Source organism: Scyliorhinus torazame, chromosome 5 (assembly GCF_047496885.1).
Source record: "Scyliorhinus torazame isolate Kashiwa2021f chromosome 5, sScyTor2.1, whole genome shotgun sequence".
NCBI lineage: Eukaryota > Metazoa > Chordata > Chondrichthyes > Carcharhiniformes > Scyliorhinidae > Scyliorhinus > Scyliorhinus torazame.
Genome location: NC_092711.1, coordinates 153,293,376 through 153,321,159, shown reverse-complemented (window position 1 = coordinate 153,321,159; position 27,784 = coordinate 153,293,376). Strand labels below are relative to the sequence as shown.

General features: G+C 48.0%; 1 protein-coding gene across 1 annotated transcript in view; it reads right to left on the bottom strand.

Moving 5' to 3' along the window:
* Positions 1-20,431: 20,431 nt before the first annotated feature.
* The window catches only part of LOC140417983 (uncharacterized), an 87,154-nt gene continuing 79,801 nt past the window's right edge, over positions 20,432-27,784 (bottom strand). The window contains exon 4 of the mRNA XM_072501414.1: positions 20,432-27,598. Coding sequence (XP_072357515.1) covers positions 26,842-27,598 — 757 coding nt within the window. The 3' untranslated portion in view covers positions 20,432-26,841. The remainder of the gene's footprint in view (positions 27,599-27,784) is intronic.

Below are 27,784 nucleotides of genomic sequence, written 5' to 3'. Positions count from 1 at the left end.
TTGGGCGGGCAGAGGATGGGGGAGGGGCGGATACAATGAGGATAAGCCGCGCCCTTCTTCACTCTGATTGGCTGGAGAACCTCCCGTCTGTCTCAGTCCTCCAGACCCGCCCCTCCGTCCTATTGATTTGCAATGGGGACACAATCAACCGGAATAGGGCCCGCCCCCCATTCACTCTGATTGGCTGGAGGACCACCCGTCTGTCTCAACCCTCCAGGCCCGTCCCTCCGTCCTATTGGTTTGTATTAGGGAAGGGGAACAATCAACCGGGATAGGACCCGCCTCCTATTCACTCTGATTGCTGGAGGACCTGGGTTCTCTGGCTCTGCCCCTCCACCCTAATGATCCGGAGTGGGAAAGGGAAACATCCAATCAGGAAAGACAGCGTTCCTTTTTCACTCTGATTGGCTGGAGGACCATTAGACTGCGTCAGTCCTCCAGGTCCCGCCTCCTGTCCCCATTATTCCGGATGGGGGAAGGGGGGACGATAACTCAGAGGTTCCACTTTGGACTGAAATCAATGCGGATTCTGATCTCTGTGAAGGACTGAAACCCTGGGAGGTGGGCGGGGAGATATACAGAAACACCGGCTGGAGGCCATAGCCTCCAACGCCCCACACACACTTAGACTAATTGATTTTGTCAGTCTGCAGACAGGAACTGGAGTACTGAACCCAGACAGAGGAGAGAGATAAAATTGGGAGTGGAAGAAAGGAATGGTGAAGATGGTGAGATGGGTTTGGATTTCAGCCCAGGTAACAAAGGATCATAAGAATTAGGAGCAGAAGTAGGCAATTCAACCCTTTGAGCCTTCTCCGCCATTCAATCAGATCATGGCTGATCTCTTGGTCTCAAATTCATCTCCCTACCTGTTCCCCATATCCCTTTAACCAGTTTTTATCGTAATCATATCTATCTCCCTATTGAAACCAAGTACTGATTCGGATTCTACCACACTATGGGGCAGCGGGTTCCACAAATTCATCACCCTCTGTGACAAGTAGTTCCTCCTCATCTCAATTTTAAATCTACCACCTTTCAACCTATATCTGTGACCTCTTGTTCAAGATTGCCCCACAAAGGGGAACAGTTAGTCTACATTTACTTTATCAATCCCTTTTAGTATTTTATGCACCTCGATCAGATCCCCTCTCCATCTACTAAACTCCAGCGAGTACAAACCCAAACTGTTTCATCTCCTCATACCCATTCATCCCTGGAGTCAATCTGGTGAACCTCCTCTGAACTGCTTCTAATGCCACCACATCCTACCTCAAATAAGGAGATTAAAACTGGGCACAATACTCTAGATGTGATCTTACCAACATCACAACACTTCTCTACTTTTTTACTCCAGTCCTTTTGCAATAAACGTTAACATTCCATTTGTCTTCCTTATTACATTCTGTACCTGCATACAGACTTTCTGCGATTCATGAACAAAGACACCCAGATCCCTCTGCCCAGATGCATTTTGAATCTGCTTTCCATTTAGATAATAATTTGCCTGACTATTATTTTGGCCAAAATGGATAACCTGACAGTGCTGAGGACCTGGGTCTGATCCCGGACCCGGGTCACTGCCGTGTGGAGTTTGCCCATTCTCCCCGTGTCTGCTTGGGTCTCACCCCCACAACCCAAAGATATGCAGAGTAGGTGGATTTGCCATGCTAAATTCCCCCTTAATTGGAAACAAATAATTGGCTACTCTTAAATTTTTTTTAAAAATGAATAACCTCACACTTATCCACATTAAACTCAATCTGCCAAATGTTGGCCTAATATCCTAGTCTATCTACATCTGTCTGTAAAATATGTATCTCCTCTTCACTGCCTGCTTTCCCACCTATTTTAGTATCATTTGCAAATTCTGTTATGTTATACTCTGTCCCTGCTTGCAGATCACTTATATAGGTTATAAACAGTTGAGGTCCAAGATCTGAACCCTATGGCACCCCATTAGTTACAGTTCACCAGCCAGAGAAGGACCCACTTAACCCCACCCTCTGAGGAGGGAGAGTGTGTGGAACAGAGATTTACAGCTTTGAGGTGGAAAGAATGGCCCATAGAAACTGGAATTATTTGTTCTAAGTTTCGATCTGGGACTGACAGTGATAATTCTCGTAAACTAATTTTTCAGGATATTACAAGGGGAGGATTTACAAATGAGAATCTCAAATCAAACTTCACATCAAGATTTAACAGATTCATGATGTGGAGATGCCGGCGTTGGACTGGGGTGAGCACAGTAAAAAGTCTTACAACACCAGGTTAAAATCCAACAGGTTTGTTTCAAATCACTACACAACCCTGCCATGACAATCTCTGCAAGACGTGCCAGATCATCGATATGGGTGCCACCATTACACGCAAGAACACAACTCACCCAGGTACGCGGTACATACTCGTGCGACTCGGCCAACATCGTCTCCCTCGTACGCTGCAGGAAAGGATGTCCCGAAGCGTGGTACATTGGCGAGACCAGGCAGACGCTGCGACAACAGATGAACGGACATCGCGCCACAATCGCCAGGCAGGAATGTTCCCTTCCAGTCGGGAAACACTTCAGCAGTCAAGGGCATTCAGCCTCTGATCTCCAGGTAAGCGTTCTCCAAGGCGATCTTCAGGACGCGCGACAATGCAAAATCGCCGAGCAGAAACTTATAGCCAAGTTCTGTACACATGAGTACGGCCTCAACTGGGACCTTGGATTCATGTCGCATTACATTCATCCCCCACTATCTGGCCTGGGCTTGCAAAATCCTACCAACTGTCCTGGCTTGAGTCAATTCACACCTCTTTAACTTGGCGTTACCCCTCTCTCTGGATCTGTAAAGACTTTACCTGCAAATGTTCGCATTCAAAGTATCGCCTTGCATCTTTGTCTGTATATATGTTTCTGGAATATACCTCTTCATTCACCTGAGAAAGGAGCAGTGCCCCGAAAGCTAATGATCTGAAACAAACTTGTTGGACTTTAACCTGGTGTTGTAAGACTTCTTACTGTATCCACCAGGAAAGCAGTGCACCAACTCCACCAGACACGGGGGACCTTCTACTAACATGGGAAAAGGCTGGCCATGTACTGGCTCACCAGCTAAGAAAGTAGGCAGCCACGAGAGAGATAGCTCAGGTGAGGAACAGCAGAGGCAATCTGGTAATTAGCAAAAAGAGGTCAACCGAGTGTTCGAGAGCTTTTACTGAGGACTGTACACCTCCGAACCCCCGACGGGGACATGGGGATGAAACGGTTTCTTGATGGACTCAACATGCCAGTCATGGGGAACGATAGTTGGGAGAGAGTTGGAAGCACCAACAGGACTAGGATAGATCATAGAGAACTTCAGCTCCATGCAGGCTGGGAAGGCACCGGGACCCAATGGGTTCCTAGCAGACTTCTTTAGGAAATTGGCACCAGCCCTGGCCCCACACCTACAGGACATATTCGCAGGCTTGCTAGTGAGGGGCTCCTTGCCTCCTACACTAACACAGCCCTTGATATTGCTGATACCCAAAAAAGACAAAGACCTAACAGAATGTGGATCATACAGACCCATTTTGCTGCTTAATGTAGACGCGAAAATACTCGCGAAGGTCCTGGCCAAGTGATTGGAGAACTGCGTACCAGAGGTGGTCGCAGAGGATCAGGCGACTGATGAATGTAATAATGACCCCTCACAGGGAGAGAACACCAGAGGTGATCATCTCCCTGGAGACAGAAAAGGTCTTCGACAGAGTCAAATGGAAGTACCTCATAGAGGTACTGGAGCAGCTTGGACTGGGGGTAGGGTTCACCTCATGGGCGAAGCTCTTGTACAACGCCCCCAAGGTGAGCATTTGGACCAACACCACTAGCAACATATTTCCAGCTACACAGGGTGTGTGTGTGTACCATACACGGCTGCCACTGAGAGTTGGTGTTGGAGGGAGTGTTTAAGGTGTTGGATGGAATGCCTATTTCTCCTGCCAATCAAGTGGTCTACTTTGGCCCAGTGGCATCGAGGCTGTTGGGTGATATTGTGGCTGCACACATCCAGGGAAGTAGAGAGTATTCCATCACACTCCTGAATTGTATTTTGTGGATCATGGACAGGCGTTGGGGCGTCAGGAGATGCATTATTCACCACAGAATTCCCAGCCTCTAACCATACAGGTTAACTGGTCCTCACTAACATCTCACCTGAAAAATGGTAACACCAACACAGCAGCACTACCTCAGTATTGCACTGCAGTGTCAGCCCTGAGTTTTGTTCTCCAGTCCTGAATGGGGAGATGAGCCCAGAACCTTGGAACTCAGAGGTAGGAATGTAACCCACTGAGTTCTGGCTGACAGTGAAGGTGAATGAGACTGGGAGGAACCATGTGTGAAGCATCAAAGCCAGGTGGCCCGAATGGCATGTTTCTTCAATATCTATTCTATGTCATTTCAATCAATGAAACATTTCAGAATTGGAATTGCCAAATCCACACCTGGGATTTGTTTGTGTGCGATGCTGAACGCGAACTATTTTGTAAAATAATTTCAGCTGAGAGTCCCTGAATGAATAAGGAGAGGTTCTTAAAGATACACTGTTAACCCGGCAAATCAGAGTTCCAACTATCCCACATCAAGGACATGATACAGGGAGTTCAATCCAAATCTGGTTCATTGGACCTAAATCCAGAACATTAAACTACAGCCCAGTTACAGTGGTCTCTAACATCAGTGAAAATTAGCCCCAACCTTTCAAATGAATAAGGTTTGGTCCTGAACACCAGCAACAACAGCAGAAACCTTCTCCCTCTTAACCAATAAATCTCTGTCACCCACACACTCCCTATTGATTGCAACACTAATTCATCCCACTATGTTATCTTGCTTTTCCCCAATTCTCCTCCCCTAAAGGTGCTGAATCTCGGGTTCAGTTTCACATTCACCCATTGACCTCCCCAATATGTCACCCAGGTGTCTAAATCTTTACACCTGTAGTTGAGAAACTGTTTTGCTAAGGCTCATGAACCAATCCAGTGACCACCCATATGTACGTTGTGTCAGAGTGATGTCATCCCCATCTTTTCATTCCAGTCCCAGGAGACTGGGCTCCAGGTGAGAAATGGCGGCCATGCCTCCCACAATGCCCCCCGCTGGGCATACCTCTCTATCCGCCGCACGGGCAGGCAGCCCAGGACTGCGCATGTCGAAAGTAGAGGGGAAGCTGCGCATGTGCAGGACAGTCCTAATCCCATTGGCCAAATGGTCCGCGTTCCATGGGGTCAAAGGTTCATCCAGCGCCACGTGACAAGCGCCATTGTTTACAGACAGCCAGCAACCAATGGAAAATATTGGAGGACCGGATGGAGTCTGGTCCTCCAGCCAATCAGAGCGCAGGCATTGTTTGCATGCAGATTGACCTACACACAAACTGAAACCTCCTCCTGTCTCCAACATCTGTGAGTAAAGCACTTTCTTTTTTTTCCCCCCTTCCATTCCTTTTCTCATTCTGGCCTTCAATTGGTCACGTGCAGCAACTGAATAAAAAGGGAGTGAATCAAGTCTGTATATTAATCACATTTTTAGTTCAGTAATATAGTCATATCTGTCTGGCAGCCTGCATTTAAATTTTCATGTTTCTGTGCCCAGGACAGGAAGTAGGGAGCAGGGATCTGTCACTCAGCCTGAATCAGCACCTTCAGGAGAATTGGGAGGGTGAATATTAGATACAGCAGAGTGAGAATGGAGGGAGTGTGTGTGGGATGGAGATTTACAGATTTGGGGGAATGAGGGAGGGAAAAATGTTCCAGAGAAACTAGAATTGTCTGTTCTGAATTTCTATCCTGCACTGAAAGTGATAACTTTTGTAAATTGTTTTTCCAGGATATTAGAAGAGGAGGAATTACATACAGAAATCTCAAATGTAATGTCTCAGTCTGATAGACTCACTTGTTTCCTTGAGACCGGAATATCATCGGCCTTTGAAGCGGGAAGGAGAAATGTTTTCTGTTCTGTCTGCTTCAAAAGATTTTAATCATCAGTGTGACTGGAAAAGCACCGAGATTCACCCACCCAAGTGAGAGTGTTCCAGTGCACTGACTGTGGAAAGAGCTTTATCGAATTAAAAAGCAGAAGAAATTTATCACATCCTTCACAGCGGGGAGAGACCGTACATGTGTTTTGTGTGTGGATGACGTTTGAACTGATTGTCCAACCTGCAGAATCACAAATGCATCCACATCATGAAGAACCCGTGCAAATGTGGTGGCTGGGAAGGGTTTCAGATCTCCACCTGTGCTGGAAACGCATCGTCGCATTCACACCAGAGCGAGGCCATTTACCTGCTCTCTATGTGGGAAGGGATTCACAGCCCCATCTAAGCTGGAGATTCTTCGCCACAGTCACACTGGGGAGAGGCCGTTCACCTGTCCTGAATGTGGGAAGGGATCAGTCATTCATCCAACTTACTGACACAGTGACAAATTCATACTGGGGAGAGGCTCTTCACCTGCACTGGTTGTGGGAAGGGATTCACTCGTTCAACTCATCTGCAGAGACACCAGCGAGTTCACACTGGTGAGAGGCTATTCACCTGCTCCAGTTGTGGGAAGAGATTCAGGAATTCTTCCAACTTAGTGACACAACAGCAGGTACACACTAAGGAGAGGCCATCCGCCTGCTCTGAGTGTGGGAAGAGATTCTGTGATGCACCGGCCCTGCGGACACCAGCGAGTTCACACTGGGAAGAGGCCATTCACCTGCTCCGTGTGTGGGCAGCGATTCACTCATTCATCCAGCCTGCTGGTGCACCACGTCACACTAATGAGTGCGGGGGCGAGGGGCGCAAGCTGGAGGCTGGCCTAAGAAGGGTGATGGTTAATCGGCCGGGGTGGGGGGGTGGGGGGAGGTGCCTCTTGGTCAGGCTGATCACGTGGAAGGTTAAAGAGCTGAATGGGCCTGTTAAGAGGGCTCGCGTGTTCGCGTATTTGAGGGGATTGAAGACGAGCGTGGCAATGCTACACCTGAAGGTAACAGATCAGACTAGATTGAGGCAGGAGTGGGTCGGGCAGGTATTTCACTCGGGGTTGGACTCTAAGACTAGGGGGGGTCACGATCCTGATTAATAAACGGGTGTCATTTGAGGCGGGGAAAATAATTGCGGATCTGGGGTGCAGGTATATCATGGTCAGCGGGAAGCTGGAGGGGACACCGGTGGTGCTCGTGAATGTCTACGGACCAAACTGGGATGATGCGGAGTTTATAAGACGGATGTTAGGGAAGATCCCAGACCTGGATTCACACAAGCTGATCATGGGGGGTGGGCGGGGGACTTTAATACGGTCATTAACCCAAGGTTGGACCGGTGGAGCTCAAAGACAGGGAGAGTGCCAGCAATGGCGAAGGAACTAAAGGGGTTCATGGAGCAGACGGGGGGGGTGGAGGGTAGACCCATGGAGATTTGATCGGCCAAGAGCGAAGGAGTTTTCTTCCTTTTCGCATGTGCATAAAGTATACACCCGGATCGATTTTTTAATGTTGATCAGGGCTTTACTGGCGGGGGTGGTTGATACCGAGTATTCGGCGATTGCTGTGTTGGACCATGCCACACATTGGGTGGATCCAAGGAGGGGGGCCAGCGACCGCAATGGAGATTGGACGTATGACTGTTATTGGATGAGGGGGTGTCCAGGCGTGTGAGGGTGTCCATCCAGAACTATCTGGAAATAAATGACACGGGGTTAGTCTCGGCAGCAATGGTTTGGGAAGCGCTGGAGGCAGTTGTTAGAGGGGAGTTAATATCAATACGGGTCCATAGGGAGAAGTTGAAGAGAGCACAGATAGATAGGTTGGTTGGGGAAATACTCCAGGAGACAGGAGATATGCGAAGGCCCCGGAGGCAGGGTTATTGAAGGAGCGGCGGAAGCTACAGATGGAGTTTGGTCTGTTGTCTATGGGGAAGGCGGTGGAGCAGCTGAGGAACGCGAGGGGGGCGGTATATGAGTATGGAGAGAAGGCCAGCAGAATGCTTCCACACCAGCAAAGGAAAAGGGAGGCGGCCAGGGAGACAGGAAGAGTGAAGGACAGAGCTGGGAATGCTTGGACACTTGCTGCTGATAATTCAACGTGGGCAAGTGCGAGGTCTTGCACTTTGGAAAAAAGAATAGAGGCATGGACTATTTTCTAAACGGTGACAAAATTCATAATGCTGAAGTGCAAAGGGACTTGGGAGTCCTAGTCCAGGATTCTCTAAAGGTAAACTTGCAGGTTGAGTCCGTAATTAAGAAAGCAAATGCAATGTTGTCATTCATCTCAAGAGGCTTGGAATATAAAAGCAGGGATGTACTTCTGAAGCTTTATAAAGCATTAGTTAGGCCCCATTTAGAATACTGTGAGCAATTTTGAGCCCCACACCTCAGGAAGGACATACTGGCACTGGAGCGGGTCCAGCGGAGATTCACACGGATGATCCCAGGAATGGTAGGCCTAACATACGATGAACGTCTGAGGATCCTGGGATTATATTCATTGGAGTTTAGGAGGTTGAGGGGAGATCTAATAGAAACTTACAAGATAATGAATGGCTTAGATAGGGTGGATGTAGGGAAGTTGTTTCCATTAGCAGGGGAGACTAGGACCCGGGGGCACAGCCTTAGAACAAAAGGAAGTCACTTTAGAACAGAGATGAGGAGAAATTTCTTCAGCCAGAGAGTGGTGGGTCTGTGGAATTCATTGCCACAGAGGGCGGTGGAGGCCGGGACGTTGAGTGTCTTTAAGACAGAAGTTGATAAATTCTTGATTTCTCGAGGAATTAAGGGCTATGGAGAGAGAGCGGGTAAATGGAGTTGAAATCAGCCATGATTGAATGGCGGAGTGGACTCGATGGGCCGAATGGCCTTACTTCCGCTCCTATGTCTTATGGTCTTTTGGTCTTATGGATGAATGGGGTGTTTAAGGAGTTTTATAGCCGGCTATACGAGTCAGAACGCCCAGCTGGGGTACAGGGGATGAGGCAGTTCCTGGGTGAGTTGCAGTTTCCGAAGGTGGAGGAAGGGTTGGTGGAGGGGTTGGGAGCCTCGATCGGGATTGAAGAAGTAGCAGAGGGGCTGGAGGCTTTGCAGTCGGGCAAGGCCCTTTGGCCGGACGGCTACCCAGTGGAATTTTACAAAAAGTTCTCCAAGATGCTGGGCCCACTGTTGGTGAGGACATTTAATGAGGCAAGGGAGCAGGTGGTTCTTCCCCCAACAATGTCACAGGTCTCGATCTCACTGATCCTGAAGCGGGAGAAGGACCCTGAGCTATGTGGGTCATACAGGCCAATCTCCCTATTGAATGTTGACGCTAAACTGTTGGCTAAAATATTGGCCTCAAGGATAGAGGATTGTATCCCTGAGGTGATAGGGGAAGACCAGACGGGGTTTGTTAAGGGCAGGCAGCTAACGGCCAACGTTAGAAGGCTCTTAAACGTGACCATGATGCCCCCAGAGGGGAGGGAGGTGGAAGTAGTGGTTGCAATGGAACTATTTGTGGAAGGTGTTGGGGCGGTTCGGGTTTGGGCAGGGCTTTATTGATTCAGTCCGGTTGTTGTACCAGGCACCGGTAGCGAGTGTCCGAATGAATCGGTTGATGTCAGACTATTTTAAATTGCATCGGGGGACTGGGCAGGGATGCCCCCGCTCCCCACTGCTGTTCGCTCTGGCCATTGGCGATGGGGCTAGAAGCTTCAAGGGACTGGACGGGGTTGGTCTGAGAGGTGGTAGAACTCAGGGTTTTGCAACACGCCGATGACCTGCTCCGGTATATTTCCGACCCGGTACGGGGGATGGGAGAGATTATGAGGATTTTAGGGGGATTTGGATGGTTTTCAGGGTACAAATTGAATATAGGATAAAGTGAGATGTTTGCGATCCAGGCCAGGGGGCAGGAGAAGAGATTGGGAGAGATGCTGTTCACAGTGGTGGGAGGGAGTTTTCATTATTTAGGAATGCAGGTGGGCTGGGGGTTGTTACATAAACTAAATTTGACCCGGCTAGGAGAGCAGACGAAGGAGGACTTCCAAAGGTGGGACATGCTCCCGCTGTCCCTGCGGGGAGAGTACAGACCGTGAAAATGACGGTCCTCCCGAGATTTCTGTTTGTTTTTCAGTGCCTCCCCATCTTTATCCCGAGGGCCTTTTTTAAACAAGTAAACAAGGTGATTTTGGGTTTTGTGTGGGCGGGTAAAATCCCGCAAGTGAAGTAAGTGTTGTTGGAGCGCAGTCGGGAAGGTGGATTGGTGCTGCCGAACTTTAGCAACTATTACTGGGCGGCAAATATAGCCATGATTAGGAAGTGGGTAGTGGGGGGGGAAAGAGTTTGGGGGCATTGTTAACGGCACCTCTGCCCTTCACGCCAGCCTGGTACTCCACAAGCGCAGTGGTAGTGGCGGCCTGAGAGTCTGGGGGCAGTGGAGGAAGAATATGGGAGTGGAGGGAGCATCGGTCTGGGCTCCAATTGTAACAATCATCGGTTTGTACCAGGAAGGCTGGATGGAGGGTGGGGGTTTGGAGATGGCAGAGAGCACGGATTGAGAGGATGGGAGATGTATTTATAGATGGGAGCTTCCCCTGTTTGAAGGATTTGAGGAGCAATTTGAACTGCCAGCAGGAAATGGATTCAGATATCTGCAGGTGCGGGATTTTTTGCGAAGACAGGTTTCGACCTTTCTGCTCCGAGCGCCACGGGGGATACAGGACAGGGTAGTTTCCAGAATGGGGGTGGGAGACGAGAAGGTTTCGAATATTTATAAAGAACTCATGGAGTCGGAGGAAACGCAGACGGAGGAGCTAAAGCGCAAGTGGGAAGACGAGCTCGGCGGTCTTTGCACAATGTTTATATTTGGATTTGTCCTGCTTTCTGTTATTATTGTAAAATTATAAATGCCTCAATAAAATGTTTTTAAAAAAAACACAAGACTCTTTAAATGCCCTGATTGTGGGAAAGGCTTCAAAACCGCTCCGGTTCTGAGGGTCCACCAGCACATTAACACCGACAAGAAACCATTTAGCTGCTCTCACTGCGCAAAGAGATTGAAAATGTCGTCCAGCATTCTGAGTTCACACCGGGGAGAGCCTGTTCACCTGCACTGAGTGTGGGAAGGGATTCACTCACTCACACCACCTGCTGACGCACCAGCGAGTTCACAAGTGATGACAATGGTTGGATTCAGATGCGTTTCTGCTTTCAATTGGAGAGACTGGAGCTGATGAAATTTCTCTCTTTAGTGTGTAGGTTCATGAGGGCAGAGAATGGAGCCACTCGGGACCAGGCCATGCTGGCTCTGTGTAGAGCAAACCAGTCAGTTCTATTTCGCCGTTCTATCCCTATATCCCTGCAGGTTTATTTCCCTAAAGTATTGATCCAAATTCCATTTCTAACCATCCTGTCATCGAGGCTTCTCCCGGCCTCATAGGAAATGGGTCCCAGCTCATTACCACTCGGTTTAAATGCACACGAAGCTCAGAGTGCACAGGAGGCCATTCTGCCCAACCGGCTCATGCTTTTGCCGAGCTATCCAATTAAAACCATCACCCTGCAATTTTCCTGTCCGTTCAAGAATCTGTCCAGTTCCCTTTTGAAAGACAACAGTTGAAACTGCTTCTTGTGCTGTTTTCAGGCGCACATTCCAAATCACAACAACTCGCTGTGTTTTTAATCAAATCATTCAGGACACAGTGTTTGGATCTTCACAAGAGTTTTCAAAATGGTGACAAATATATGGGTATCACAGAAATTGAAGATTGAATTTTTATTAATCATCTTGATGAAGGAATTGAGTGTAATATATCTAAATTCCTGGACAATTTAAAATTTTGCACAGGACGTCCTAAAATGTTTCACAGCCAATGAAGTGTAATCACCGTTGTAATTTAGCAAACTGTATGTAGGCTTCGGTAATCAATTTTAGTTTTAAAATTAATCACTTTAATAACGTATTCGCTGTCATAAATAACAAGGTCAAGGAAGATAACAGAGATGAATGTGTATTTTAAAAAATAACATTGCATCTAAATGTTCCTAGAAACAGCAGAGCCACCAGATATCTGAACTAAGAGAATATTTTCTAATTTTAATAAACTTCATGACATCATATTCTGTCAAAGTCTGCGTCAAGATTAAGGCTAATTTCTGAATCCACTCAAGATTAGTAAGAAAGCAAGCTATTGTTTTCCACAAATTGTCTTTTTGAAACATCGGATCTTATATGAACCAAATGTGTTAATTGAAGATTAGTGTATCAATTAACTACTAGTCAACTCATCGCCGCTCATGGCTGTGCTGCCTCTATTGTGCCTGTAATGAAGCAGGATGGGACTATACGCATTTACGGAGATTTTAAAACAACCATCAATCTGGTTTTATGTGCGGATCAATACCTGCTACTGCTGATTGAGGTTTTGTTCACCGGCCTAGCAGGAGGATAGAAATTCAGTAAAATTGACCTATCGCAGGCTTAACTGCAAATTAATGTTGAGGCTGAATCTCCACATTTGCTCACCATTCTAACAGAAGGCAGCGAAGAAGATGGAGGCTTTCATGGAGGATCCATGACCAATGAATGTAACACAGTTAAGATCATTCCTCAGGTTAATTAACCAATATGAGAAATTTGATTCATAACCCTGCTTATACCATGACCTCAACCATGGTGTTACACATTGACTTTGCAGGGCCATACGAGGGGCACATGTTCATGGTTGTCATAGATACACATTCTAAATGGCCTGAGGTGGCCCTAATGAAATCAACAACTGCGGAACAAACCATTGAAAATCCCGATGCGATTTTCCCGCCAGATTTGGGAAACCAGAACAAATTGTGAGTGATAACAGTCCACAATTCACAGCTCAAGAGTTTGAGAACTATCTAAAGATGAGTGGTATCCAACACACAAAATCAGCACCTTACCACCCATCCACAAATGGTTCAGCTGAAAGGTTTGCCCAGTCCTTGAAGATGCACTGAAAACCTTCAAGGACCAAGGTTCATTAAATTGCCGTCTAAACATTTTCTTGGCGACGTCTCGCAATACCACACACACGACCACTCAGAGTTCCCCAGCTTTACTACTACTGAAGAGGAAGCTGAGAACGACATCTGATCAACATTTCCCCTGGAGACATCTGGGACAGTGGAACACAATCAGCAGTCACAAACCTGAAGAAGAGAAGGGAATCCCAAAAGGTGCTTTTTTGGACAAGGAGAGCAGGTTTTGGTGTGCAGCTGCACCACCAGCGAGAAGAGGGTCCCTGTAACTGTGTTGTCCAAAACTAGCCCTGTCTCCTACACTGTGCAAACTGAAGATGAGCGAGTGTGGAGACGACACAGATCAGTTGTTAGTGACACGCATCAATGTGCCAGTACCGTGTGTGCCAGAACTACCTCAGGATGAACCGCCATCCATACTACCTGATCATGTGGCTGCGACTTCTGGTCAATCCGCAGAAACCGAGATTGCTGAAGAACCCCTTGCTGCTCCTAATCTTCTGTCTGCAAAAGAGACTATAACACCTTCCAGGGGAGGGACATCTTCTGAAGCCCCGTAGAGGACATCCAAGGTCAAGAAGAACCAAATCCCTTAAGTGAGCAGGCAACCAGTGCAGAATAGACACCCGCCCGATTGTCTTTCCTATTGACTGTATAATTCTTTGCCTGCCCTTGTGTATATGTTTTGATGATGTAAATGTAGTTTTTTTGATTTGATTTGATTTATTATTGTCACATGTATTAGAATAAAGTGAAAAATATTGTTTTTTGCATGCAGTACAAACAATGCATACCGTAACTATGGAAGGAAGGAGAGACTGTAGAATATGATGTTACGTTATAGCAAGGTGTAGAGAAAAGATCAACTTAATACAGTGATTGAGGCTTTCTTAACCGGCCGAATTTTAGGGGGGTCGGTTCTATTCGGTTTTGTCCCGGGTGTTCAGAGGTTCACTGAAGGGGCTCAGCCAAACATGACCTCCGAAAAAGAGGAAAGAGAAAGGGAAGTGGAATGAGTCGGGTTCTGGGATAAATACATTCTGCATCCCACAACCAAACTGTGGAGCAGCTCCCTCAATAAGTTCACAGCTGATCTGATTGTAACCTCAACTCCACATTCCCACTGACCCCCTGATAACCTTTCACTCCCTTGCTTATCAAGAATCTATCCAGCACTGCCTTCAAAATGGTCAAATCTAGGATTTTGATTCTCACCAGCTGATTATGGGAGGGGGTGGTGCGGATTTCAATTGTGTAAGGGAGCCAAGGTTGGATAGGTTCAGCCTTAATTTTCACAGTAACTTCATTGCAGCATTAATGTCAGCCTACTTGTGACACTAATAAGACAAAGGAGCCGAATTAGGCCACTCGGCCCATCGAGTCTGCTCCGCCATTCAATCATGGCTGATATTTTCTCATCCCCATTCTCCTGCCTTCTCCCCATAACCCCTGATCCCCTTATTAATCAAGAACCTATCTATCTCTGTCTTAAAGACACTCAGTGATTTGGCCTTGATCGTAATGTCCAATTAAATCCGCTACCTTGATGGCGGGGCTTGACCCTACCAGCCATGTCGTTAGTGTACGAGGCACGTGGGCCTTCCCAAATGAGGAAAACTTAAATGCGGCAAAGAGTTCCACAGATTCACCACCCTCAGGCTGAAAAAATTCCTCCTCACATTTGTTTTAAAAGATCCTCCCTTTAGTCTGAGATTGTGTCCTCTGGTTCTAGTTTTTCCTCCAAGTGGAAACATCCTCTCCATGTCCACTCTATCCAGGCCTCGCAGTATCCTGAAAGTTTCAATAAGATCCCCCTCTGATCCTTCTAAACTCCAACGAGTACAGACCCAGAGTCCTCAACCGTTCCTCATACGACAAATAAAGGGTTGAACAAGTTTAATGGGCCAAATGGCCGACTGCAGCTCCTATTTGTTATGGTCTCTGTGTCCAGGACAGGAAGCAGTGAGCAGGGATCTGTCAATCAGCCTGAATCAGCACCTACAGGAGAATTGGGAGGGTGAATATTAGATACAGTGAATGGAGGGAGAGTGTGTGGGATGGAGATTTACAGCTTTTGGGGAATGAGAGAGGAAAGAATGTTCCAGAGAAACTAGAACTATCTGTTCTGAGTTTCTATCCTGTACTGACAGTGATGTATTTTGTAAATTATTTTTCCAGGATATTAGAAAAGGAGGAATTACAGACAGAAATCCCAAAAATCACATCTTGATCTGACAGTCACTTGTTTCTTTGGGAGACACGCACCCGAGTGAGAGTGTTCCAGAGCACTGACTGTGGAAAGAGCTTCAACCAGTTACAGAGCTTCACAGCGGGGAGGGACTGTACACGTGTTCTCTGTACGAGTAAGGCTTCAATTGTCTAACCTGGAGAGACACAAGGAGACCCAAAACATGGAGAAACAATGGAAATGCCGGGACTGTGGGAAGGATTCAAAGCTCCACCTGCACTGGAAGCTCGTCGGCGCATTCACACTGGGAGAGGCCATTCAGCTGCTCTCAGTGTGGGAAGAGATTCAATCAATCAGCCAGCCTGACGTCCCACCGGCGAGCTCACACGGAGGAGAAGCCGTTCACCTGCTCTCAGTGTGGGAAGGGATTCAGACATTTATCCACCCTGCGGAGACATCAGCCAGTTCACCCCGGGGAGTGAGCATTCACCTGCACTCAATGTGGGAAGGGATTCTGTGTTTCCTTGTACCTGCTGACACCAACAAGGTCACAAGTGATTACAGGGGTTGGATTCTGCTGTTATTGTTGCTACTCTCAATTACACCCAGAACAGCATTGTGTTCATTCTGTCAGTTGGTCAATGGGGAGGGTCGGAGGTTTCTTTCTGCTGGACTGGCCGGTCTCACGACTTTGCCTCCAGTGGGCTGATGCTCTTGAGCCTTGTGGCAAATACTTGGCTTCAAATTTCACCAGGATTACAGAGTGAAAGGGTGTTTGGAAGGTAGATGACAGATAGTTCCTGTTTCGGTTTGGAACCCCAATGCATGCAGTTCAGATGAAGATAGGCTTTGGTGGTTACATGGTTCTGTCTCAGAAGGAAACTGTCAAGCTATGAGGGCCAAGTTGATTGGGAACTTACAATAAAATGTGTAATGATACACAGGCAGTCGCATTTAAGGAATTATCACATATTTACATAAAATAGAGATTCCTTTAAGAAACAAAATCCAACAGGAAAAGTGACGCAACCGTGACTAACAAGAAAAATTAAAGATTCCATTAGGTCAAAGGAAGAGGCTCATTGATAGATTACAGATTTATTGCTTCACTGATTTATTGGTACCTTGAAGAATCAATGCAGTATAATTCTTAAATTCAGTATACATACAGACAGAAAATGGAACATCCACAAGGCAAAGTCATTGTTTCAGATAAAAATATGAGAATTGCTGTACAGCAACTTAATATGTGTCAGAATCCAACACGGTTTCTAGAAAAGTTGCATAAAAGCCCTCGTAGTGAATAAACCATTGTTCTACAAATACATGTAGTAATGAAAAAGTATTGCAGCCTTAGCAACAGAAACATTTACAAAATGTAGCAAAACCTCAGCAACAAGCAAGGTTAATGCAGAACACCTTATCTTCAGAGGATTGGTACACATGGCGGGAGCATGTAGACATTTAATTAATTTGATAGACATTAATGAATCTTAAGTAATGACCAATGCCTGGAAAACAAATCATGCTCCAAGTGACAGAGTTTTTTGAATAAATCAGGAAGCCTCAGCTGAGAATTTGAAACCAATAAGGGGTTAGACCATTGATAAGAATTTATTTAAGAATAAAGTTTCATGACTAAAGTTTATTCTGTATTCATGCTTTAAGAAATTCTGAACCATCTATTCATTTCCTAATATTTTCTGATGTTTTTGTTTAACTCTCTTTATTATGTTTTGATGTATTATTTGATCTGAATTTTGATTTATTTCTATGTAAGAGAATCAAGGTGGATAATTAGCAATAAAGTTGTATTTTTGGACACCTACAATCTACCAGATCTTGGGCTCATTTTTGAAGATAAAATAAAAGATCTTATCACTCATATAGTTGCCAAAATAAGTGTAACCCCGAGGATTGGAAACTTGTTCTAGAATTCGGCAAAGGAGGATCAAGAAACTCATAAAGAGAAAATAGAATATGAGAGCAAACAGGCTAGAAACATAAAAAAACGACTGGAAAAGTTCCTGCAAAATGTGAAAAGGAAAAGATTTGCAAAGACCAATGTGGGTCCATTCCAGGCAGAGACAGGAGAGTTTATAATGGGGAATAAGGAAATGACAAAGAAACTAAACAATGAGTGTCTGTCTTCATGGAGGAGGATACAGAAATCGTCCCAAAAACAGAGAACCAAGGGACCAGTGGGCACGAGGAACTGAAAGAGATTAGTATTAGTGAGAAAGTAGTACTGGAGAAATTAATGTGGTTGAAAGTTAATAAATCCACAAAGCTGATGCCCTACATCCCAGAGTGTTGAAAGAGGTGGCTGGAGAGATAGAGGATACATTGGTGATCATCTTTCACAATTCTATAGATTCTGGAATGGTTCCTGCAGATTGGAAGGTGGTAAATGTAACCCCGCTATTTAAGAGAGAGAAAGAAAACGGGTAACCACAGACCCATTAGCCTGACATCAGTAGGAGGGAAAATGCTACAATCTATTATAAAGGATGTAATAACATACGAATTAGGAGCAGGAGTAGGCCACTCGGCCCCTCGAGCCTGCTCCACCATTTAATAAGTTCCCGGCTGATCTGATTGCAACCTCAACTCCCACCACCCCCCGATAAGTTTGCTTATAAAGAATCTATTCAACTCCATCTTCAAAATATTCAAAGACTCTGCTTCCACTGCCCTTTGAGGAAGAGAGTTCCAAAGACTCCCAACTCTGACAGAAAAAAGTTCCCCTCTGCCATAAATGGGCAAGTATTACTTTTAAAGTGACTCCAATTTCTAGATTCTCCCACAAGAGGAAACATCCTTGCCACATCCACCCTGTCAAGGCCCCTCAGGATCTGATACGGTTCAATCATGTCACCTAAACTCCATCGGACACAAGCCCAGCCTGTCCAATCATTCCTCATAAGACCAGCCTCCAATTCCAGGTACGAGTCCAGTAAACATTCTCTGAACTGCTTCCAACACATTTACAGCATTCCTTAAATGAGAGCGATACTGTACACAGTGCTCCAGATGTGGACTCATCAATGTCTTGTATAACTGAAGCATAACATCCCTACTTTTGTATTCAATTCCCTTTTTGGGAGTCATGCTCTTGGACACCCAGATCCCTCTGAGTCTCAGAGCTCTACAATCTCTCACTATTCAGATCAGAAACTTTTTTATTCTTCTGGCAACATGGACAATTTCACATTTTCTCACATTATTCTCCATTTGGCATATCTTTTCCCACTCACGTAACCTACCTCTATCCATTGTTGTCTCCTTATGTCCTCTTCACAGTTTACTTTCCTACCTATCTTTATACCATCGGAGCAGGAGTTGGCCATTCAGCCCATCGAGCCTGCACCACCATTCAATACGATCATGGCTGATCATCCACTTCACGGTAGCACAGTTGCTTCACAGCTCCAGGGTCCAGGTTCGATTCCCGGCTTGGGTCACTGTCTGTGCGGAGTTTGCACTTTCTCCCTGGGTCTGCGTGGGTTTCCTCCGGGTGCTCCGGTTTCCTCCCACAGTCCAAAGATGTGCAGGTTAGGTGAATTGGCCATGCTAAAATGCCCTCAGTGTCCAAAAAGGTTGGGTGGGGTTACTGGGATAGGGTAGGGTGTGGACTTAGGTTGGGTGCTGTTTCCAAGGGCCGGTGCAGACTCAATGGGCCGAATGGCCTCCTTCTGCACTGTAAATTCTATGATTCAATGTCTTTTTCCCTACACTATCTCCATATCCATTTGTGTTATTGATATTTAGAAATCTGTCAGTTGACTTCCGGGTGCGGCGATGACCAGCTAAGTCGCACGTTTCGGCAGCTCCTGGTGGAACGGACTTTTGGGCTCTTAATGAGAGCCCCAATGGCAATTTTAATGGCTAAAAGCACTGTGCGGTAAACCAGAAGGGAATCCCCCCTGGACACGGATGGAAAAAGGAGAGGAAAGTGGCCGGATTGCGGTGGATCCTTTAGAGCAGCGGCAAGGAAGGCAAGCAAAAACCAAGATGGCGTCTGAAGGTGGCAGTTTAATATGGGGCCCTGAACAACACGAGTTCTTGAAGCGCTGCGTGGAAGAACTTAAAAAGGAGATGAAGAAGGAGCTGTTGGCCCCGATATTACAGGCGATTGAAGGGCTAAAGAATGAGCAAAAGACCCAGGAGCAGGAGCTTCGGCTCGTGAAGGCAAAGGCTGCCGAGAACGAGGACGATATACAGGGACTGGTGGTGAAGACGGAGATGCACGAGGCACACCATAAAAGGTGTGTGGAAAGGCTGGAGGTGCTGGAGAATAATGCGAGGAGGAAGAATTTAAGGATTCTTGGTCTTCCCGAGGGTGCAGAGGGGGCGGACGTCGGGGCATATGTGAGCACGATGCTTCACTCGTTAATGGGATCGGAGGCCCCGACGGGTCCGTTGGAGGTGGAGGTAGCATATCGAGTTACGGCGCGAAGACCGAGGGCTGGAGAAATTCCCCGAGCCATAGTGGTGAGATTTCTCCGATATAAGGACAGAGAGATGGTCCTCAGATGGGCAAAGAGAACTCGGAGCAGTAGGTGGGAGAACGCGGTGATCCGCGTATATCAGGATTGGAGTGCGGAGGTGGCGAGAAGGAGGGCGAGATTTAATCGGGCCAAGGCGGTGCTTCATAAAAGTAAGGTCAAATTTGGAATGCTGCAGCCGGCAAGACTGTGGGTCACATATCAAGGGAAACACCACTACTTTGAAACGGCGGATGAGGCATGGACATTTATTGTCGAAGAGAAATTGGAATAAGTGGGTTATATAAAAAAAAAGACGTTTGAGACAAAGTGGTGGGGCGAATATGGGGGGCGAAGAGGGGGGAAAAAGGGGGGAGAGGAGAGATGATTTTTAAGTTGTTAATCCTGCGACCCGGTAACCTTTCTCTCTTCCCCTTGTTGTGGGGGAGGGAGGGAGGGAGGTGGAGGAGCTGGGGGCGTCGGCCATTGGGGTGGGGCCAAAAGGGAAGCGCGGGCTCTGTTCCCGCGCTATGATAATTATGGCGGGAAGCAGGAAGGAGGGGGCGTCGCACAGTGCGAGCCGAGGTCACGGGGGAAGCCGATGTCGGCCAGAGTTTGCTGACGTCTGGGAGCAACATGAGGGGTGCAACTACGCTAGTGGGGGATCTCGTGGGGGGGGGGGGGGGGGGGGGTTAACTGGGTTGCTGCTGCTGGGGAGAAGGGGGAGCCGGTATGGGGTGGGGGGGGGGCGCCACCTGGGGGGACGACACAGCTACGTGGGAACCGGGTGAGTAGCTGGTTAAAAAAAAACGGGATGGCTGGTCGACAAGGGGCGGGGGTAAAGAGCCCCCCAACCCGGCTGATCACGTGGAATGTGAGAGGGCTGAACGGGCCGATAAAGAGGGCACAGGTACTCGCACACCTAAAGAAACTTAAGGCAGATGTGGTTATGCTACAGGAGACGCATTTGAAACTGATAGACCAGGTCAGACTACGCAAAGGATGGGTGGGGCAGGTGTTTCATTCGGGGCTAGATGCGAAAAACAGGGGGGTGGCTATACTAGTGGGGAAGCGGGTAATGTTTGAGGCAAAGACCATAGTGGCGGATAGTGGGGGCAGATACGTGATGGTGAGTGGCAAATTGCAGGGGGAGGCGGTGGTCTTAGTGAACGTAAATGCCCCGAATTGGGATGATGCCAACTTTATGAGGCGCATGCTAGGACGTATCCAGGACCTAGAGGCGGGGAAGCTGGTAATGGGTGGAGATTTTAACACGGTGTTGGAACCAGGGCTGGACAGATCGAGGTCCAGGACCGGAAGGAGGCCGGCAGCAGCTAGGGTGCTTAAGGACTTTATGGAGCAGATGGGAGTAGACCCCTGGAGATTTAGTAGACCTAGGAGTAAGGAGTTTTCGTTTTTCTCCTATGTCCACAAAGTTTATTCACGGATAGACTTTTTGTTTTGGGAAGGGCGCTGATCCCGAAGGTGACGGGGACGGAGTATACGGCTATAGCTATTTCGGATCACGCTCCACATTGGGTGGACTTGGAGATAGGGGAGGAAAAAGAACAGCGTCCACTCTGGACAATGGACATGGGACTATTGGCAGACGAGGGGGTGTGCTTAAGGGTGAGGGGGTGTATTGAAAGGTACTTGGAACTCAATGGGGAGGTCCAGATGGGAGTGGTCTGGGAGGCGCTGAATGCAGTGGTTAGAGGGGAGCTGATATCAATCAAGGCACATAAAGGAAAGCAGGAGGGTAGGGAACGGGAGCGGTTGCTGAAAGAACTTCTGAGGGTGGACAGGCAATATGCGGAGGCACCGGAGGAGGGACTATACAGGGAAAGGCAAAGGCTACATGTAGAATTTGATTTGCTGACTACGGGTAATGCAGAGGCACAGTGGAGGAAGGCACAGGGAGTACAGTACGAATATGGGGAGAAGGCGAGCAGGTTGCTGGCCCACCAACTGAGGAAAAGGGGAGCAGCGAGGGAGATAGGGGGAGTGAGAGATGAGGAGGGAGAGATGGAGCGGGGAGCGGAGAGAGTGAATGGAGTGTTCAAGGCATTCTATGAAAGATTATATGAAGCTCACCCCCGGGTGGGAAGGAGAGAATGATGTGTTTTCTGGACCAGCTGGAATTTCCTAAGGTGGAGGAGCAGGAGAGGATGGGACTGGGAGCACAGATTGAAACGGAGGAAGTAGTGAAAGGAATTAGGAGCATGCAGGCGGGGAAGGCCCCGGGACCAGACGGATTCCCAGTTGAATTTTATAGGAAATATGTGGACTTGCTGGCCCCGCTACTGATGAGAACCTTTAATGAGGCGAGGGAAAGGGGGCAGCTGCCCCCGACTATGTCAGAGGCAACGATATCGCTCCTCCTAAAGAAGGAAAAAGACCCGCTGCAATGCGGGTCCTATAGGCCTATTTCCCTCCTGAACGTGGACGCTAAGGTTCTGGCCAAAGTAATGGCAATGAGGATAGAGGATTGTGTCCCGGGGGTGGTCCATGAGGACCAAACTGGGTTTGTGAAGGGGAGACAGCTGAATACGAATATACGGAGGCTGCTAGGGGTAATGATGATGCCCCCACCAGAGGGGGAAGCGGAGATAGTGGTGGCGATGGATGCCGAGAAAGCATTTGATAGAGTGGAGTGGGATTATTTGTGGGAGGTGCTGAGGAGATTCGGCTTTGGGGATGGGTATATTAGATGGGTACAGCTGCTGTATAGGGCCCCGATGGCGAGCGTAGTCACGAATGGACGGGGGTCTGAATATTTTCGGCTCCATAGAGGGACGAGGCAGGGATGTCCTCTGTCCCCATTATTGTTTGCACTGGCAATTGAGCCCCTGGCAATAGCATTGAGGGGTTCCAGGAAGTGGAGGGGAGTACTCAGGGGAGGAGACGAACACCGGGTATCTCTGTATGCGGACGATTTGTTGTTATATGTGGCGGACCCGGCGGAGGGGATGCCAGAGATAATGCGGATACTTGGGGAGTTTGGAGTTTTTTCAGGGTATAAATTGAACATGGGGAAAAGTGAGTTGTTTGTATTGCATCCAGGGGAGCAGAGCAGAGAAATAGAGGACTTGCCGTTGAGGAAGGTAACAAGGGACTTTCGGTACTTGGGGATCCAGATAGCCAAGAATTGGGGTACATTGCATAGGCTAAATTTAACGCGGTTGATGGAGCAGATGGAGGAGGACTTTAAGAGATGGGACATGGTGTCCCTGTCACTGGCAGGGAGGGTGCAGGCGGTTAAAATGGTGGTCCTCCCGAGATTCCTTTTTGTGTTTCAGTGCCTCCCAGTGGTGGTCACAAAGGCTTTTTTAAAAAGAATTGAGAAGAGTATTATGAGTTTTGTGTGGGCCGGGAAGACCCCGAGAGTGAGGAGGGGATTTTTGCAGCGTAGTAGGGATGGGGGGGGCTGGCACTACCGAGCCTAAGTGAGTACTACTGAGCCGCCAATATCTCAATGGTGTGTAAGTGGATGGGAGAAGAGGAGGGAGCGACGTGGAAGAGATTGGAGAGGGCGTCCTGCAGGGGTACTAGCCTACAAGCTATGGTGATGGCACCGTTGCCGTTCTCACCGAAGAAATACACCACAAGCCCGGTGGTGGTGGCTACACTGAAAATTTGGGGGCAGTGCAGACGGCATAGGGGAAAGACGGGAGCCTCGGTGCGGTCCCCGATAAGAAATAACCATAGGTTTGTTCCGGGGAGAATGGATGGGGGATTTGGAGCATGGCAAAGAGTAGGGGTAACACAATTGAGAGATCTGTTCGTAGATGGGATGTTTGCGAGTCTGGGAGCGCTGACGGAAAAATATGGGTTGCCCCAAGGGAATGCATTTCGGTATATGCAACTGAGGGCTTTTGCGAGGCAACAGGTGAGGGAATTCCCGCAGCTCCCGATGCAGGAGGTGCAGGATAGAGTGATCTCAGAGACATGGGTGGGGGACGGTAAGGTGTCAGACATATATAGGGAAATGAGGGACGAGGGGGAGATCATGGTGGAAAATATGAGCTGAAAGGGAAATGGGAAGAAGAGCTGGGGGAGGAGATTGAGGAGGGGCTGTGAGCTGATGCCCTAAGTAGGGTAAACTCATCGTCCTCGTGTGCCAGGCTAAGCCTGATACAATTTAAGGTGTTACACAGGGCGCATATGACTGGAGCACGGCTCAGTAAATTTTTTGGAGTAGAGGATAGGTGTGCGAGATGCTCGAGAATCCCAGCGAATCATACCCACATGTTCTGGTCATGCCCGGCACTACAGGGGTTCTGGGTGGGGGTGGCAAAGGTGCTTTCGAAGGTGGTGGGGGTCCAGGTCGAACCAAGCTGGGGGCTGGCTATATTTGGGGTTGCAGAAGAGCCGGGAGTGCAGGAGGCGAAAGAGGCTGATGTTTTAGCCTTTGCGTCCCTAGTAGCCCGGCGCAGGATATTGTTAATGTGGAAGGAAGCCAAGCCCCCGGGTGTGGAGACCTGGATAAACAACATGGCAGGGTTTATAAAGTTGGAACGGATTAAGTTCGTTCTAAGGGGGTCGGCTCAAGGGTTCACCAGGCGGTGGCAACCGTTCGTCGAATACCTCACAGAAAGATAGAGGGAATGGAAAAGAACAAGACAGCAGCGGCAACCCGGGGGGGGTGGGGGGGGGGGATTAGAAGGACTCTCAGGGATGTTATTGTATATGTATAGGTATTTGGTATATGTAATTGTATATTGGATGGTTGGATTGTATTTTTGGAGAGTATTTATAGTGGACAAGGCAGTTGCCATTTAGTTTTGTTTTTGATTTTGTTCATATATTATTTATTTATTTGTTTAAAACTGGCCATGGTTATTTATATTGTTTTATTGATGTATAAAGGAAACACTATGTACTGTTATGTTTGGCCAAAAAATCTTGAATAAAATATATCTTTAAAAAAAAAATCTGTCAGTTGGGTGGCACGGTTGCCCACTGGTTAGCACTGTTGCCTCACGGCACCAAGAACCTGAGTTCGATCCTGGCCCCGGGTCACTGTCCATGTGGAGTTTGCACATTTTCCTAGTGCCTTGTGGGTCTCAGATCCACAACCGAACTTGTTGTGCAGCATTGGTGAATTGGCCTCGCTCCACTGCCCCTTAATTAGAAAAAAATAATTTATTAAACAAAGAAACAGAAATCTGTCAGTCTCTGCTTTAAACACACTCAGTGACTGAGCTTCCACAGCCCTCTGGGGTAGAGAATTCCAAAGATTCACAACCCCCTGAGTAAAGAAATGTCTCCTCAGAGACCGGTCCTAAGTGGCTTCTCCCTTAGTTTGAAATTGTGTCCCCTGGTTCCAGACTCTCCAACTCGGGGAAACATCTCACCTGCACCCACCCTGTCTACTCCTTTATGGATTTTGTAAGTTTCAAAGAAATCCCCTCTCATTCCTTGAAACTCTAGAGAAAAGAGGCCTAGTTTCCCCAATCTCTCTTCCTGGGACAGTCCTGCCAAATCCAGAACAAGTCTGGTGAAACTTTGTTGCTGTTCCTCTGTGGCAATACATTTCCTAAGGTAAGGGGAGTAAAACTGCACACATTACTCCAGCTGTGGTCTAAGCATTTCATAATGATCAATGTCAAGGCCACTGGATGGTATTCACTGAGGCACATTGCCTGGTTCTTCTTTGGCACCGGTATGATGGTGGTCTTCTTAAAGCAGGTGGGAATCTCAGAACAGAGTAGGGAGAGGTTGAGGATGTCCGCGAACACACCCGCCAGTTGGTCCGCGCAGGATCTGAGTGCATGGCAGGGACTCCAGTCAGGACCTGTCGCTTTCCGAGGGTTCACTTTCAAGAAGGCCAATCTGACTTTGTACGCTGGGACGGTGGGCATGGGTGTGCCCAAGGCTGCTGGGGCAGATGACAAAGGTTTGTCGGTTTCCTGCTCGAAATAAGCATAGAATGCATTGAGTTTGTCGGGAAGGAGTGCGCTGTTGCTAAAGGTTCTACTTGGCTTTGCTTTTTAGCGCATTATGTAGTTTAAGCCTTGCCACAATCGATGAGAGTCCATGATTCTAGCTCAGTCTGGACAACTCTTCTGTTGTCTCTTGGCATCCCTGTTGGCTTTGATGAGGTCGTACCTAGATTTTTTTGTATAATTCAGGGTTGCCTGACTTGAGTGCCTCAGACGTGGCCTTCAGTCAGGAGTGAATCTCCCGATTAAACCATAGTTTCTGGCTGGGTAACGTATGCACTACCTTCTTTGACACACAATCTTCTACACACTTGCTGATGAACTCTGTGATGGTGCTGGCATACTCGTTTAGGTTGGCTGCTGAGTTCTTAAATATGGACCAGTCGCGTAGGAGCTCTTCAGTTGCCTCGGACCAGCATTTGCACAACCTTCTTAACCGGATTCTCCCGCTTAAGTTTCTGCTTGTACACCGGGAGAAGGAGTGCCGTCTTGTGGTCCGATTTTCCGAAGTGCAGCCAGGGGATGGATCATCAGGTACCCTTGATGTTTGTGTAGCAGTGGTCAAGGATGTTGGGGTCCCTGTTGGGACAGGAGATGTCTTGGTGGAATTTTGGCAGTACACTCGAGGTTGGCCTGGTTGAAGTCTCCGGCCACGATGAACAAGGCCTCCGGGTATTCTGCTTCATTGTTATTTATAGCGGTTAGAATTCATCAAGTGCCTTCTTCACTTCCACCTGGGGTGGAATGTAGACCGCCTTGATGATGGCAGAGGTGAACTCCGTGGAAGGTAGTATGGGCGGCACTTCACAGTCGGGTATTCCAGGTCAGGGGAGCAGTAGTTTGCCAGGGTCGCCACATCCGAGCACCAGGAGTTGACGAGGAGACAAACCCCTCCACCCACTCCAGGTTCAGTCCTGGATGTGATTAACAGCAGGAATAACAGCAGAATCTAACCCATCATCACTTGTGAACCCTTTGGTGTCTCAGCATGTTGGACGACTGAGTGAATCCCTCCCCACAGTGAGAGCAGGTGAATGGCTTCTTTCCAGTGTGAACTCGCTGGTGTCTCCTCAATGTGGATGATGTTTGAAACCTCTTTGTGCACTGAGAGCAGCTGAACGGTCTCTCCTCAGTGTGAATGCACTGGTGTTCCATCAGTACCCAAGAGCTTTGAAACCCACTCCCACAGTCGGAGCATTTAAAGGGTCTCTCATTGCTGTGAGTGACATTATGGCTCAGCAAGTGATGACCGAGTGAATCTTTTCCCAGTCGGAGAGGTGAACGGGCTCTCCCCGGTGTGACCTCGCTCGTGTTTCATCAGGTTGGATGAGGTTCTAAAGCTCTTTGTGCAGTGAGAGCAGCTGAACGGTCTCTCCTCAGAGTGAACGCGCTGGTGGGACATCAGTCGCTGAGAGCTTTTGAAACCCCTCCTGCAGTCAGAGCATTTAAAGGGCCTGCTCTTGGTGTGAGTGACATTGTGGCTACGCAGGCCGGATAACTGAGTGAATCCCATATCACACACAGAGCAGATGAACGGCTTCTCCCCGGTGTGAACTCGCTGGTGTGCCTGCAAGTTGGATAACTGAGTGAATCCCTTATCACACACAGTGCAGGTGAATGGCCTCTCTCCAGTGTGAACTCGCTGGTGGCTCTGCAGGTTGGCTAAGTGAGTGAATCCCTTATCACACACAGTGCAGGTGAATGGCCTCTCCCCAGTGTGAACTCCCTGGTGCCTCTGCAGGTTGGATAAGTGAGTGAATCCCTTATCACACACAGTGCAGGTGAATGGCCTCTCCCCGGTGTGAACTCTCTGGTGTCTCTGCAGGTGGGCTAACTGAGTGAATCCCTTCCCACAGTCGGAGCATGTGAACGGCCTCTCCCCAGTGTGAACTCGTTCGTGTCTCCGCAGGTGGCCAATGTCAGTGAATCCCTTTTCACACTGAGAGCAGGTGAAAGGCCTCTCTCCAGTGTGACTGCGTTGATGCCTTGCCAGCTCGCACGGGGCTGTGAATTCCATCCCACACACAAAACAGGTGAACGGCCTCTCTACAGTGTGACTGCATTGATGCCTTTCCAGCCCGTACGGGCCTTTGAATCCCTTCCCACAATCCTCACATTTCCATGGTTTCTCCATGGTCCAGGTGATCTTGCGTCTCACCGTGTTGGACGGT